The 15,524-nt window shown below is 42.0% G+C and overlaps 1 protein-coding gene across 2 annotated transcripts in view; it reads left to right on the top strand.

Annotated features, from left to right (window-relative positions):
• fgfrl1a (fibroblast growth factor receptor like 1a) overlaps positions 1-15,524 on the top strand; it is an 86,815-nt gene that overhangs the window by 56,915 nt on the left and 14,376 nt on the right. For both annotated transcript variants that reach the window (XM_074649237.1, XM_074649236.1), the window contains exon 4: positions 15,016-15,093. In XM_074649237.1, the coding sequence (XP_074505338.1) occupies positions 15,016-15,093 (78 nt within the window). The remainder of the gene's footprint in view (positions 1-15,015; positions 15,094-15,524) is intronic.

The raw sequence follows: 15,524 nt of genomic DNA, 5'->3' as shown, positions 1-15,524 counted from the left end.
AGAAAACTTGATCCCTAACTGTATGTTTTCAGATCTCATAAACCCCATCACTGTGTGACGTTTATGAGCGAGTGTGTGGAACCACTTGTGCCTGTATGTTATTCCATCGCTCTGTTGATATTTTACGCTCTGACACAGTCAATGTTCGGTGTTGGCGGTGGCCGGGGTGCTTCGTGTATTTCCTCACTGTTGGTTTTCTCAACATTTTTCATGTCATAACCAAACCCAGGCCTTGTTGTTAACCTAAACCCGACCGCCAAGGCTAAATGGCCCGTGCCTGGCCACAGCGTTCTGAAAATATACCAGAGCTGAATCTCGGAGTAACTCTGCTGGAAAATAGATCTGGACTTATTAACGCACCATGAAAATGTGGCATGTTAATCACATATTGTGTATTTGGATAATATCAGATGGAGATTGAATGGGGCAGGGTTTGTGCTTTGTCAGCTGGAAGCGACACAGTTGAACTCTCTTCCTTCCTCTCGCTGCTACAGTGAGGCAGCGGTCGCAAAAAGATTCACTGAAATTCTTGGAGTCATAATCAGTATATAATGTGATACTAATTTCCTCTTCTTTGCCTCCTTGCAGGGAGGTCAGGGGGCCGGGGTCAGCGGTAGGAAAGCGTAGGGATTTAGTTTCTTACTCAAGGATACCTGAAGGAATATCCAGCCTGAAACACTTTCACTGAGTAAAACAAAAAAGAAAAGCTGTTGGTGTTGTACGTTTCTTGATGCATTTTATTCTATGGTGCTAAAATCTTTTCTCCTTTAGATAACAGGCCAGTTGTAGACATGTTGCTCAAAATCTGCTAGCTATCCAAAGGTATAAACGTTAGTCTTCTCAACATTTATTCAGCTATTTTAGTGTCTTCCAGTGGGCAACCTCCGGTTATGAAAAGTGAAGCTAATGCTGAAGTGCTTTAAACTCTTTCTAACAGCCAGCAGGGGGCGACTCCTCTGGTTGTTAAAAGAAGTCTGATTGTATAGAAGTCTATGAGAAAATGAGCCTACTTCTCACTTGATTTATTACCTCAGTAAACATTGTAAACATGAGTTTATGGTCTCAATCGCTAGTTTCAAGTCTTCTTCAATACAGCATGATGTTCATTTAGTAAATTATGGTCCCATTTAGAGTCAAATAGACCATAAAGCAGGGGATGCTTTAGGACGGGGCTACCTTGTGATTGACAGGTCACTGCCACAGCGTTGTCCGGTCTGGGAGTTGTCTGTGTTTTCATTTTACAACTATAACCCTTTCACAGTTTGTTTTAAGTTCATGAAAGTTAATTGTAACATCATCTACTGGCATCTAAACAAGAGGAGGGAAGTGGTAAAGTGGTAAAGACCGCCTCTTGCTTGATTTGATTGGCTGCCTGGGGCAAGTGTGACATTGACGAGAAACACGAAAGAAAAGACAGCACTGCAGGTGCACCGTACCATAGGAAAACAATGGTTTTGTAGGTGACGCGTTTCTATTCTAGTCTCCGTGTGATCGGGGCCTTACTCAGCGTTCGGTTGTACTTAGCTCCACCCTTTCGTGTCACTTCTGGTTGCCAAAAACCGAGATGGCGACGGCCAAAAATGCAGAACTCGAGGCTTCAAAACCGTAGTCCACAAACCAATGGCCGACGTCACGATGACCAGGTCCACTTCTTATAATACAGTCTATGGTCTCTTTTGCCCTCACTGTGCAGGGGTGGAAAGCTATACAGCAAGCTAAACACACTTCCAGTAAAGGTTGAAGGAAGGAGTTGGCATTGCAGTTTTGAAACTGTGAAAATAGTATTGGATATAAAACACAACAAATTCATTGATTGCACTACAAAAAGGAGAGAAAGCAGTACGATTTAATACAGCTGTACAGTGGATCTATAAAAGTTGCAGTGCCGAGGGGTCTGGAACTATTTTCAGCCTGTAGGGGTGGTAGATTTTACTTCCTGGAACAGCATTTTATTGCTAGACGTTTGAGCCAAAACTCTGCTCCCCGGCTTAAATGAGTTACCTGGAAGCGTTCGCTTATTGAGGATTTTGTCAAGAGGAACTGGGACCTTTGGGGGCTTTGCTGTTCTCAATGGCATTTTTTTATTATTCAACACTTCGACTACTGCCTGACTTTCATCTGAAGCCAAGTGCACTCTCAAGAAAAAACTTTATAGTTACATTGTTGAGGAGTGAAACACAAGAACTGCAGATGTTTTGAGCTGTTAATATTTACTACTTTTACCATAAAACCAGCTGTTTTATCTTCGAGTATAGTATGTGCGTGTGGTTTGTAGCTTCCTGATCGAACATGAGTAGTCGCCTGCTGTCCATCTTCAGCTAAACTAAAGGGTAAGCACACAAGAAAAAGACACAACGAAGGCTGACGTACTGTACTGTACGTTTTCACAACAATGTCAGTGGTTTGATGGGTCAATGAAGCAATTTGCCTAATCTGTCTCACTCTCCGTCTTTCTCCTGTCTTAAAATGGGAACTGCGCCCGATAGATTTGAGTTTTCATGTATGATTAGACTCAAAACGTCTCTACTGAGTGACTGACAGCTGGACAGACGGATTCAGACATGCTGCTGCCTGGTTGTGAGACATGGCCAAGGCCAAAGTGAAGGTAACAGGCCTGACACAAACCAAACATACACACACACACACACACACACACACACACTGAAGGTTAACCCAAGAGTGGAAAACAGCACCTCTGCCTCCTCAAAGTATGACGCTACATTATTTCTTCCTCTAAATGTGTGTATGTGTGAGTGGAAACAGCTTTTTTCATGACCATACAGTCACCCTCCTCCCTCATACCTCTCACACACACACACATATATACACACACACACACACACACACACACAAACACAGGTGGCTGTAATTAGTGTGTTGAGCCCATTCATGGCACAAGATCAAACTGCGGTCCGCTCGGCTTCAGGAAATACAGAGCTCTGCTTAGAGTTAGACACACAGCTACATATTCATGCACCTTCACTCTTTATTTCTCTTGTTCACTCTCTAACCTGATGCTGGCGTACAAAAGGTTTCCCCTAAAACTGTTTTTGTTTAGTCTGCAGCTCAGTTTGACTTCACTGTAGAAACTCACACACCCAGTGTTTACTTCTGCAGCGAGAGAAGGTGGAGAGAGCAAGGGATTATGGGTCAGATAAGCCTGAACTGTTCAACATCTCTCTCCAATCTGATTTAAGAATATACACTGTTGGTCTTTTGCTGCAGCGGTAAGCAGAACTTACAGCTGGGCACAAGGTTATACAAGCAGTAATAATGCTGCTGGAGGAGAAGCTCGTAGCGCTGAACGGTCAGCGCTTCATATTGTTGAGCAGGCAGGTTTCTCTGTGTGACGCCCTTTTTCACTGTGTTACATTTTCAGACAAGACTAGAAGTATTTAAAGACAAAAGAACGGACCGTTTTGTGATGAAATGATGTGTGGTTTTACCGTGTGATTGAAAAAGAGAAGTAGCCGCACAGTGAATATTGTTTACTTTGGCATCGTTTTGACAATCAAGGTCTCCGTCACATTTTTTAACCCTGGTGAAGACGTTGATGGTTGAAACACTGCCTCCCTTAATACTTGGGAGCTTTGTAGTCTGCCTCTTTTTTCTATCGTATGCTGCTCTAGTCCTCCACTTTTACCCACCCGGAGTTGGAGATGTATACATTTGCAAAAAACTGTCACTTAGCGTGTCATTGAAGCTACAACAGAAGAGCAACCAAATACTGTATCCGTCCGCTGCCCTGTCATTTCCATCCTTCATTAAAACAACCAAGGGGGAAAGGAATGTTTGTCCAGTTTGATATGTGCTGTGTGTTTGTGATTGGCCTATTAGTTTTGATGAGTTGTGGTTGATCAGCTATAGATATTAGCCGAGAGGTTATGTATTTGGTCTATTTGTTTTTGGTCTGAAACGTGGTGGAACGTTTGTCCGTGGGTTGAGGAAGAAGAACTACTTCGAAAACCACGGACTTACATTCATTCTTGTTAGCAAACCAAAACATTTTTTGCATTACAGCTAGGCTGCAGGGATTTAATATAACTTCAAAACTTTAGTGCTTCTTGTGCAATCCTGCTTTGGGGCTTGGAACAGACTGCCTGACCAGCAGAAAGCTTCACAGTTGCTCTCACTGCAGCCTAATTCAATTGTGACTTAAACATTGCATATTTTATTCCACTTCAAAAAGTCAAAGGACTGATATGAATCGATGAGGAAAGCTTTTTTGGATCCAGTGACTTTGGAAAAACTGAAACTGGTAACTCTGAAGTTCCAAGACTTCACATGAAGTGCTACTGATCAACTACAGATACAGATCCCTCTTTAAAAACCTGTTGAAAGGCACCTTTTAGTCAGGACTGAAGTCGCTGAAGTAGGGCTCTGAATTAATTACGTGAGTATGATGGATAGTGCGAGTCCAAAACGGGGCTAATGAATGAATGACATTAGAAAGAAGCTATTGTTTAGCTGCCGAGAGCTCAATCACTACTGTCTAATCTTTCCTACATCAGTTCTTATGCAACCATCCCTGACTCCATCTGTTCTGCAATCACAGCCACAATCTAACTTTAAATTCTACATCTCTGTATTCTTTTATTTCTTTATCCAAAATTGCTTTGTGCTGGGAGACGAAGTGAATGTTTATCATGACATTTTGGATGATGACGTTTGCACGGACGGAGGCTCTGAGTGGTCACACAACCCTCTTTTGCCTTTTGACGGATGCGAAAAATCGTAGAAAATCAAACTTTAATGACAGATGAAAGTTTCGGAGTTGGTGTGTAAACGCGATTGACAGAACGTGAGGTCGTATTTATTTTTAATCGTGCGTCAATTTCCGATGAAAAGTACGGACTTTGTGTGCGTTTAGTCGACTAAGAATTTATTTGGTGGAGGACAGCACTACATTGATTATTGTGCATTATCCATTCTGAAAATCTGAATGTTCAATACATAATACGTAACTGAGGATTCAGCCATATGAACCTCCCCCACCTCTTTCTCTTTTTCTTTAGTTTTTTACCTATAGGAGGAAAGGGAGGAATAAAACCCATGTAGTAACACACGCACGCACATCCTGGGCCTCCTTAAACCTACTTTCACTCTGAAACTCTTGCCAGCAAAAGACCTTGGTAAATCAACCACATACCAAGATTACTATATGAAAAAGTTTCTGTGTAAATGTGCGTGTGTCTATTTTAGTAAGTCTGTGTGTGTGTGTGTGTGTGTGTGTGTGTGTGATTGGCTCACACACACACAGGTTTGTACCAAATAGGTCAGAAAGCTGGAAGCAATTCCCGGCCGAACGTTGACGTGTGTTCATCATATTTCAGAGATCCTGAGCCCAGAATGGCACGACGTGTAATCACGTTTGTAAATAGCATCGTAAAGGTGCACTCGTAAAAAATGTTGTTGTCTTGGCCCGGTCCGAGGAGAGGGGGGGGGGGGAGGGGGGCAGAAAACCCTGTCAGGTGTTGGTGGGTGATGATGATGATGATGATGATGATGATGATGATGATTAGGGGTAATGAGATCAAATGTTCCAGAAACGTTTCAGAGAAAATGTTTACCTTATGAGGATTTATTTGAATGTGGTTGTGTGTGATTTAATGAATGTTGGGAAATGTCATCACCTCAAACACACGTCACCATGGTGATGACTGCCCACTAAGTACTCCAGGTTTACACACACACACAAGCTGTTAATCTGTCATGTAAGCCGGTGTTGTCGCTCATAGAGAGTAGCAGTTAACGGTACGATTGTCTGTTCTGCGGTTACAGTTAATAAATCTCTCTCTGCACTGTCGCCTTTTCCTCTCCAACTCTGTCTTTTCTTCCCTCTCCTGCCGCCTCTTGACCTCCTCTATAAGTCCCGTCTCGTTCTCCTCTCGTTCTCCGTCGCAGCCCCTTTCGATGTCTCTCTCTCATGCTGTTAATGGAGGACTGTGTAGCAGCCCAAGTTATAATGATTTCCATAAGGCTACACGGCCTCTCCGCAGGCCGGAGTGTAAATCACAGTGACGTGTGTGTGCTTTTATTGTGTGTGCGTGTGTGGACGACGGATCTGTGTGCAGACGCGGACGCTTGTGTGCACTAATACACATCTCGCTGTTTTCTCTTGAGAATATGGCAACTTTAAGCTTAGAGACCATGACTTTGGTTTCAGAACAATGGATGTACGATTTAAAAAAGACAATCCTACGGCCTTCTGATTAGAGGGGTTCTAACAATAATAGTGACAGGAAAACTATAGTCTTGTTGTGCATGACAAAGTTAAAACTTATGAACACATCTCTGGTTAACACAAGATTTAAAGTGGTGCTTTTGTGTTATTCTTTGTGGAGAAACTCGATTTGTCGATTAAATCAATTATTAGATTAGTCGATAAAATGAAAAAGACAAAAGAATTTATTTGGTCGAGGACAGTCCTACCCAAAATATTAAATATTATGAAAAGAAACTGTTATTATCAATTTATGCAGTGGTTCCCAAACCTTTTCCTCTTTGTAGATAAAAGTTATTTTCAAGCCTCGCCAACATACTGCGCCCCCTTTTTATATCTCTGGCTCCCCTTTAGGGGTCGTGCCCCCCAGTTTGGGAACCATTGAATTAATGTATCTTTATATATATAACTGATTAATTATTTAGTCTATAAAATGTCAAAATATGTTGGAAAATGCTGATCACAGGTTTTTATGTGTTGAATCGACAGTCCAAAACACAGCGACAGTGATATAAAACAGAGAGAAGCAGAAACTTTGAGCATTTTTGCTCAATAAATGATCAAAATTGTTGCAGATTCATTCAGTCAGTCATCTTATCAATGAATCATTTAATCATTTTAGCCCTAAATATCATTGTCCTTCGGCCCAGTAGTTCATTCTTGGCCCTGGAAATAATAGTTCGAACTTGAGGTCCACTCTCAAGTTGGGACTCTCTGTTTTCTTTTGTTCCTGAGCTTTCGGCTGTATCACACAGTCTTCATCAGGTAGGAATCTGCTCTGTTGACATCTGAGCTCAGCGCAGTAGCTGTTATCATTTCATCTGTTCAGCTCATGTAAAACCTCAACAGATCCACCTCCATGATAACGCAGCAAATTCCATCTATTACAAGAGATTGTTTGATAAGATTGAAAGCTCCAGAACAACAGCTAGATAATTTGACGAAAATAATACCCTCATTGTTAATAATGTTCTGTATTATGACCCTGAACTCCTGTCGGATTCACTGAAATATCATTAACAAAACCTTTTACTCATTTATTTATTTTTGTGAATTAAGAGAAAGCGATTAATTCAGTCTGTTTTACATTGTGCAGTCTGGTGGTCTGGCTCGTTCCCTAAACACCTATTGTCGAGGGAGGATTACATGAGCTGCTAATTACATGCAGTGTGAAACACGACCCGTACTGCAGACAGAAAGTTTTCCACAGAACATCCAAAGCACAACATTTTGGACTTCGAGCCACAGCATGTAAATCTAACCATTTATTACAATGACACCGTGTGTAATGTTGCAACTTGCGGCAACTGAATTCAAATAAATGTTCCTAAAATGTCTGTGGCTGGAGAGAGAGAAGTATGTTGGGGTCTAAATGCAGCATGTGTGTCAGACAAACAGACAGAGATATTTTAGATGTCTCTTTCTTCCCCCCCCTCAAACAAAACCCCTCCGGTGAACAAAAATGTCATTCCAACAGCAGCAATGATGGGCTTCTAACTTGAGATACATGTGGTTTCATTGTTTCCAGAGAGAGAGATCCCTGAGCTGATGGAGTTATAATGACAGTGTGTGTTTTAGCAGGGGGTCGGTGCACTGACAGGCCAACAAACTGCTGAAGGACGAATGGTGTTTATTCTGTTGGTTGTTACCGTAGACGGGTTGGAGGAGGAGAGATCGCTGCAAAACCGTATTGTAGAACGGGGATCTAAAGTTCATCTGTCTGATGCCCAAATACAACATTCATCATCTTATCCTGCTTTCCAGGCTCTTCTCAATTAGTAATCCAAGAAGAGGTCACTTGTTAAACAGATTATGATGTCCTCAGACATCTGGTTTGGAATTTTTCTGCTCATGATATTTCAGTTTTTATAGTTGGAGTTACTCTTCTTTGTGTTTTCAGTCATAGGAAAGAATTATGCAGCTGACAGCTATGCAACAACAGCTGTCAGTGTGCTGACTTGACTATGATTTGACCAAAACTACATGTGATTATCATAAAGTGGGCATGTCTGTAAAGGGGAGACTCGTGGGTACCCATAGAACCCATTTTCATTCACATATCTTGAGGTCAGAGGTCAAGGAACCCCTTTGAAAATAGCCATGCCAGTTTTTTCTCATCAAAATTTAGCATATATTTGGAGCGTTATTTAAGCTCCTTTGCGACAAGCTAGTATGACATGGTTCTTTAGGTTTTTCTAGTTTCATATGATGCCAGCATCTTCAGTCTAGCTTTAAAACTGAGCCCGTTACCACCTAAAAATCGCGAGTTACGTTAATGTGTTAAAGAAATTAGTGGTGTTAAAGTGAATTTGCATTAATGCGTTATAATCGCATTAACTTTGACAGCCCTAATTATTAGATCTTATTATTACATAAAACCCCCTTCTGGCATGGTGGTAGTTTTTATTTACATAAATACCTGCAGAATGATTGAAGTGGTACAGCTTGGTGAAAAGGTGAAAAACCCTGCTCTAAAACTGAAAGCATGATGGATGAGAAGTCCTTAAAATGTTCAGAAAAATATGTTCCCATCTACAATTCTGTTATTATCAGACTGCTTTCTGTTGATGAAGATCATGTAATATGATCAAAAGCTTCAGATATGATAGAAAGCTTCTGATACTAAATGGACCTTGTAGTTTGATTGATTCCTGGGTCAAGAATGAACTAAGAATAAAGTTTACTTTACATCAACCTGCTTGCCTCATTTAAGCAGTTTAACGGGTTAAAGTTGGAGCCAAACTGCAATCCATGTGATCTATTTGATGGTATTTCTGATTATTTACGCACCATGCTGTTGGGTTAAACTTCAACTTTTGGTCAAAACTGCACGCCGCTGCGATATTTAAAGCAAGCTATTGTTGTTGAAGCAAAAATAAACCCTCCAAGGACCTGGGTTTAACTGAACAATGCCTCTTCTTCCGGAGTTACGTAAAACTTGTTCTCTTGCGGTAGCTTCTGTCTGAATTATGAAGTGAAACATCCAGTCTGGGTGAAGCGTGAGGCAAGCTGTTCCTGTGTAAAGCCTGAAACTGTGACCGTGGTCAGTTTTAGAGGACTAACGGTGGTTTACTGTCAGATACACAAACTCAGCTTCAGGCTGGTTTTGGCCCTGATGCTGCAACAAGCAGCCTTAACACATGCACACACAGAGGCTCTGTCCACATATCCAGTGTCTCTATATTAAAACCTGGAAGGACATGACCCTTTAGGAAAACACTGGCCCCCTGGACACACTCACACATACAAACACACACACTTAAACACACACACACATACACACTCTGGACTGGTGGGACTCATATTTCTGAGCGTGCTCATGTCCATTTGCTGCCTTTTCTCTGCAGAACTAAATGTAAATACAAGAAGGGGTTATACAAACACACACACACTCACACAGGGGTACCCCGCTGGCCTATGTGTGAAATGTAGCACGCTGTTGAACCATTTCCCCCCTGCAGATGAAAAGAGACACGAATGAAAAGAAACAGAGAAGAAAAGAGGCACCAAATTAAACGGAAAGTTTAAGGAGTTAGTGATGGTTGGAACAAGAGAAATGAAGAGATGAAAAAAAGAATACAAAACTCATAAATGACAAAAGAAGTATATGATTAATACCATGTGTTTGCAAAATTGAAAAAAAGAAAGTCTGTATACCGTAATGACACCACACTGCAGAACTTAGCATATCCTCATTCGAAGGTTCGTATGATATCTTTCGAAAAGTTACTTTTAATTTTTCGTGCATTTTCCTACGAATGTCCAGCAACACAAGCGATCAGTGCGCCTGTAGGCAACAAAACTACATGGTTAGGTTTATGAAAAGATCAGGGTTTGGGTAAATATATAATAATAAATACATTTGTTATGCAAGATAAATATGTTTGTTACGTAACTTACGCTCATAGCATTAGTTAAGTATGTAAGTTACATAACAAAAGTAAATTACAATAACTCAACGTTGGCTTGGTTTCACAGCGGTCTCTTGGGTGAAAGTCCCATGTTGGTGTGATCCGTCCATCCATCCCCGACCTCCTCCCTACGCGGACTTTGTCGCTCTTTGTACAACGTCGTCACCTGACTTCCTTACAATCAGCCCTGCTCGTCCTGGCTCACGATTCAACATTAATCAGCAAACTATATATATATTTATTTGGACTCTTGGATAGAGTACAGTTTTTTGTGTTTCTGTTTGTGTTTTCGTAGGTTCACGTTGGTTGTTTTCACTAGAGTTGTTCAATTCAGTTGTTTGCATGAAGCCACACTTTTTTGTCACGTACCTGTTTGTTTGTTTTTTATTATCCTAGGGATGACCCGATCAAGATTAAAAGCCCTGATCCGCGATTCAAGTCTTTTAATGTTAGGTATCTGCCGATGGCGATACTACAGCTGTAGCTACTACGCACCTTATTTTTCACAAGGTACTTGATCCACATACTGAACGTCCTGGTTCAAAAGTATTTGGCTTAAATTATTGGTATGATATGAAAGAACGATTAAGTGGTAGAATGTGACTCCTGAAACTGACTCACGATCAGCTACAGAGGAGATTTATCACTCTGTTGGATTTGTTTGAACTGCAGAAACACTCCTTGAACAGTCATGAGACAGAGTGGAGCTTCTTCCCTCACAAACTACAGCCTAAAAATGAGAAAGCTGCTTATTAAATGTTTAGTACGCTGTTCTTTGCTGATGATAACTAGGATCAGAGTTTAGCAAATCCGTGTAAACCTCAATGTCCAAACTCAGAGTCACTCACTGGTGCTCCCAAATCATTTTTCACATTCACACGCTCTTATTTTCATCCGCATATGCAGTCAATTGCTGCACTGTAGAGTCCGGCGGCTAAAGGAAAGCAGCGCTGCAACACTAGCAGGCTCAGGTGGACACAGTGAAGAACGGATCAGAGTTTGATCAACTTTATTTTAGCAGAAACCATTAAAATATACCCGGATCAGAGCCGACACTGATTCTTAGGATCGGCTCGGGACTCTTTTTGAGTTTATATCTTCCTTTATCTTAATGATAACATTATTGACGCTGTGTATACGCTTGATTATACTCCTTGCCTTCATGTGTTGTTGCCATGTAAATGTGTGTGTGTGTGTGTGTGTGTGTGTGTGTGTGTGTGTGTGTGTGTGGATTAGTTGTTAGTAACAACCAGCCAAAGTATCTGGCCCAACATTGGAAGGTGGAACAGGATCAGAAGAAAACATTTTGTTTATTGAAAGCAGCTGAAGCAGGGAGGGAATATGTTTTCTACTCTGTGTGTGTTCAGCTTGAACCAAACAGAAACATTAAGTCTAACCCCCCCGCCCTCCGACCTTGTACTCGTTTAACAGAACTGAAGAAAGGTGTAAAACTGACTCTACTGGCAGAAACTGTTTCTGAAGCCTGGATGTTTAACACACTGAAATATACTGTTAGAGTTTTACTCACTAGAGGACGAGGCGGCTTTAAACAGAATATAGATATGTGTTTGCTCTCTGAACATCTTTGGATGAAAGCTTCCTCTTCAAGTCATGAGTCAAGTGGTAACGGAGGAGTCAGCTGGTCATCTGTGCAACATCACGCGTTTATAGTCAGACACGTTTGTCTCTGCATCAGTATCACCATACACAGCTGCTATACACGTATGTGTTTTGAATTTTGGGAATACTTTGATACTCGCTGCACTGTATGGACAGTGGAAGCGGTCCAGCACCCCCCTCTGTGAGTGGGTGTGTAGGAGGTCTGCCAAGCAAGGTTTACAGGCTCGCACCAGGCCTGGGGGAGGGTTCGCTGTAGCTGTTAAGAGCGCTAAACCATGTTCCCCCTTCAGATCAGACCCCCACGCCGCCAGGCTTCAAACGCACTGCCCTTTCTCAGAACACGCCGTGCATGTGGCAGCGGGGAGGGACGACGGGGGGAGTCAGAGGGAGGGAAGGAGGTGCAACGGGAATACCGGCACCTCAAGTTACCACTTAGTTAAATAACGCCACGCACCCGCACATGCACTGACACACCCATACGGGAATTCACATCACACACACAAACACACACACACAGACGCGGCCCGCCTGTACGCTATTAATACCAGCCCCGAGGATGCAGGTCATGCCTCGCATTTGCATTTCAAATGCGTCTTTCGCTCCATCATCCAAATAGTGATGCTTTAAAGACATTTGGCGCTGCATTAAACACTCTGAGCTTTCAGGTGGGTCTTCTAAAAAAATCCACGCACAGATCCGTATATGTACCAACATGCACGATGCAGATTCATTTACAATTACTCACGTATTTACTGCAGGTGGTCCAAGGTCTTTCCATAACTACCATCAGGTTCTGGTTGAAGTTTCAGGTTCAAGCCAAGTTAACCGCACACCTCCCTCCCCCTCCTCACGTATTTTGACAGACTTGATATTACACTGTATCAGCAGTCCTCCCCTCCCAGCTAAAGGGCCCCTCGGATACATTGGTTCCATCTTGAAGTGGTTCCTAGCGTGAAGGTTCAGACAGATGTTTGTATCTTTTTGATAATCAATGTGGGAAGACATGCTGAAGGAGGGAAACTGATACGCCAGCGTGAGAGTAGAGCAACACGATACTGTGGAGCATGATGTAGGCACATACAGTATGAAGGTATTCAAAAAAGAATTTGCCCTTTGGTCCGTATCATTTTTCCCTGAAAAGTAGCTCGGGAATTTTTTTTAAAAATGTCCTCATTTTAGATGTTCAGGACACAAATTATCATGCTCTCTCAATGACATGGAGTCAGGACTTAGTGATTTTAGGGTTAAGGGTAGAGGCATGTAGGGAGAATGTGGCATTAATTTCACAGCTCTCATCACCATTGAGTTGCAGTAGCAACAAGTCTCTGGCACCGTCACACTGGAGGACAGACATATCAAGTTATTTGTCAATTGGTTTTCTGGTTTGACAAGAAATGTGAAGCTGCTCCACTGCTGAGCAATTTGAAATGCATTGTGGGGTGTTGAGGGCAGAGTGCTGGACGGAAAGTAGGGTTTTGAAAGCCACAAGTTGCTTCTTTCCTGTAAGTAGTAACCAACATCCAGGTCTGAATAGTGAAGCCAATGCTGAAGTGCCTTAAACTTGTATTCTTTCTAACAGCCAGCAGGGGGCGATTCCTCTGGTTGCAAAAAGAAGTCTGGTTGTATAGAAGTCTGTGAGAAAATGAGCCTACTTCTCTCTTGATTTATTACCTCAGTAAACATTGTAAACATGAGTTTATGTCTTTAAGTCTTCTTCAATACAGCATGATGTTCATTTAGTAAATTATGGTCCCATTTAGAGTCAAATAGACCATAAAGCAGGGGATGCTTTAGGGCGTGGCTACCTTGTGATTGACAGGTCACTACCACGGCGTTGTCCGGTCTGGGAGTTGTCCGCGTTTTTGGTGTTTTAGAACTTTAATCCTTTTTTTTGGTTGCCTAAAAATGTCTTATTCAGTGTTCGGTTGTACTCAGCTCCACCCTCTCGTGTCACTTCTGGTTGCGAAACACCAAGATGGCAACAGCCAAAACCGTAATCCTCAATCCAATGGGTGACGTCATGGTGACTACATCCACTTCTTATAAACAGTTTATGGTTGTAACACCTCAGTCTCAGCTTTTAACCTGCTACTTCTGGGAATCAATCCACCAGTATCATCAGCCTGCTTTTCTAACCACCATGTTTTCCTACTTTTACTGTTGGAAGGTTTATTCTAAATATTTTCACATGTCAAAGTGATAACAGTGGTGCTTCTGCATTCCACCTCCCTAACTTGTAACAATCTGCATCCAATTTTATGAGAGCAGACCAATGTATCACTGATATTTATGTGAGTATGAACAAACCAATCATACATCACGACCCCATGCTGAAACAGCTGCACCTTATAAAACAACTGTCAGATGCTGATAGAAAACAGAAGAAAATCCTCCTCTTAAATAATCCATCCTCACTCCAATACACTTGTGAGACTTGTGTCATGTGTTACATCGACCCAGCCAGCTGAGCTTTGTGGACATGATTAATGTTTATTGAACTCTAACCGGAGTGGGTGTAGAAATCATGACTTCATCAAGACAATTCGGCACTGATAATTGAGAGTACAAATTCATATTTATTTGTCTGAAGGTTGGAGTTTGCTGCATCATGTATCTTCATATACAGTTTATTACTCATGATCAACTATTCCACCTGATTCGACTGTTATCGGCTCATTAAATGTGCGTTATCAGGCTTTATAAGGCTCATAGATATGGGTCAGTAGGAGCCTGCTACACCTACTATGTTGTAAAAGTGAAAGCAAAACTTAAAAGCAACACGTTCTAACACGTCAAACACAAGCAAAACAGCTTCTTTAGGTTTCTGCAACAAAACCACTGAGTTAGGTTTAGGGAAAAACTTGTGTTTTGGCTTAAAATAACTATGTTTAAAGAGTGAAACTTAAGGTTTTAAACACAAAGATAACTACACGTTGTTGGATGCAAATCAGGGTCTCCTGGGTGAAAGTCCCATATGGAGTTTCACCCTTTCTATACTACAGTGCCTGACTTCTGCTTTTGCTCCGTCATAATTACTACAGTCGCTGTTGACTTCTTTTATTCCTTCTTTCGGTGATTGCCCATGTGAATCGATGATAAAAAACCTACTAGCGGGTGTAGCGGGCCCCTTCTGACCCACATCTATGAGGCTTCTAACCACTCAACGCCCATTTGATGACCTGATTACAGTCTAACTGACCTGCTCTTCAGGAGTTGTGAATTCACTAATGATGCTTCTTGTGTTTCTGTCTCCGTCACCAGATGACTCCAGTTCCAGAGGTGGAGCCGGGATGGCCAATGGTGACTCTGAACACGCCCCGGAGCTGGCTGGGAAACTGGGTAACCACTCATCACATCACTACACTCATCTCATCACGACAAGCACATAAACATTTGAAAATGAGAAAGGAAGCCACTTTAGATAGCTGAGAGTGTGTAACATTTTAAAAAGCACAGTAGCAGATTGTGCAATAAACACCTTGCACACTGTCAGAGGGGAGAAGGTGAGGCCCACACACAGACACACAGATACACAAAGCCACACATCAGGGTGTTTGTTTGCTCAGATAATTGGCTCTGACAGAGTGGAGAGCAGTCTATTTGTGTGAGGTGTGATTTGGTGGCACACATTCCTTCCTTTCACCCCCTCCAAAGTCTCCCCGGTCCCCCTGCCATGTAACTTAACCCTTCTTTCTTTGCTTTTTGTTATCCTTATATCCAGCTTCCCATTCTCCCTCTCTCTATCTCCATCGTAAACGTCCGTGCACACT

The sequence above is a fragment of the Sebastes fasciatus genome, chromosome 10 (genome assembly GCF_043250625.1).
Source record: "Sebastes fasciatus isolate fSebFas1 chromosome 10, fSebFas1.pri, whole genome shotgun sequence".
NCBI lineage: Eukaryota > Metazoa > Chordata > Actinopteri > Perciformes > Sebastidae > Sebastes > Sebastes fasciatus.
Note: the sequence above shows the minus strand (reverse complement) of the source record. Positions and strands in the feature narration are given on the sequence as shown.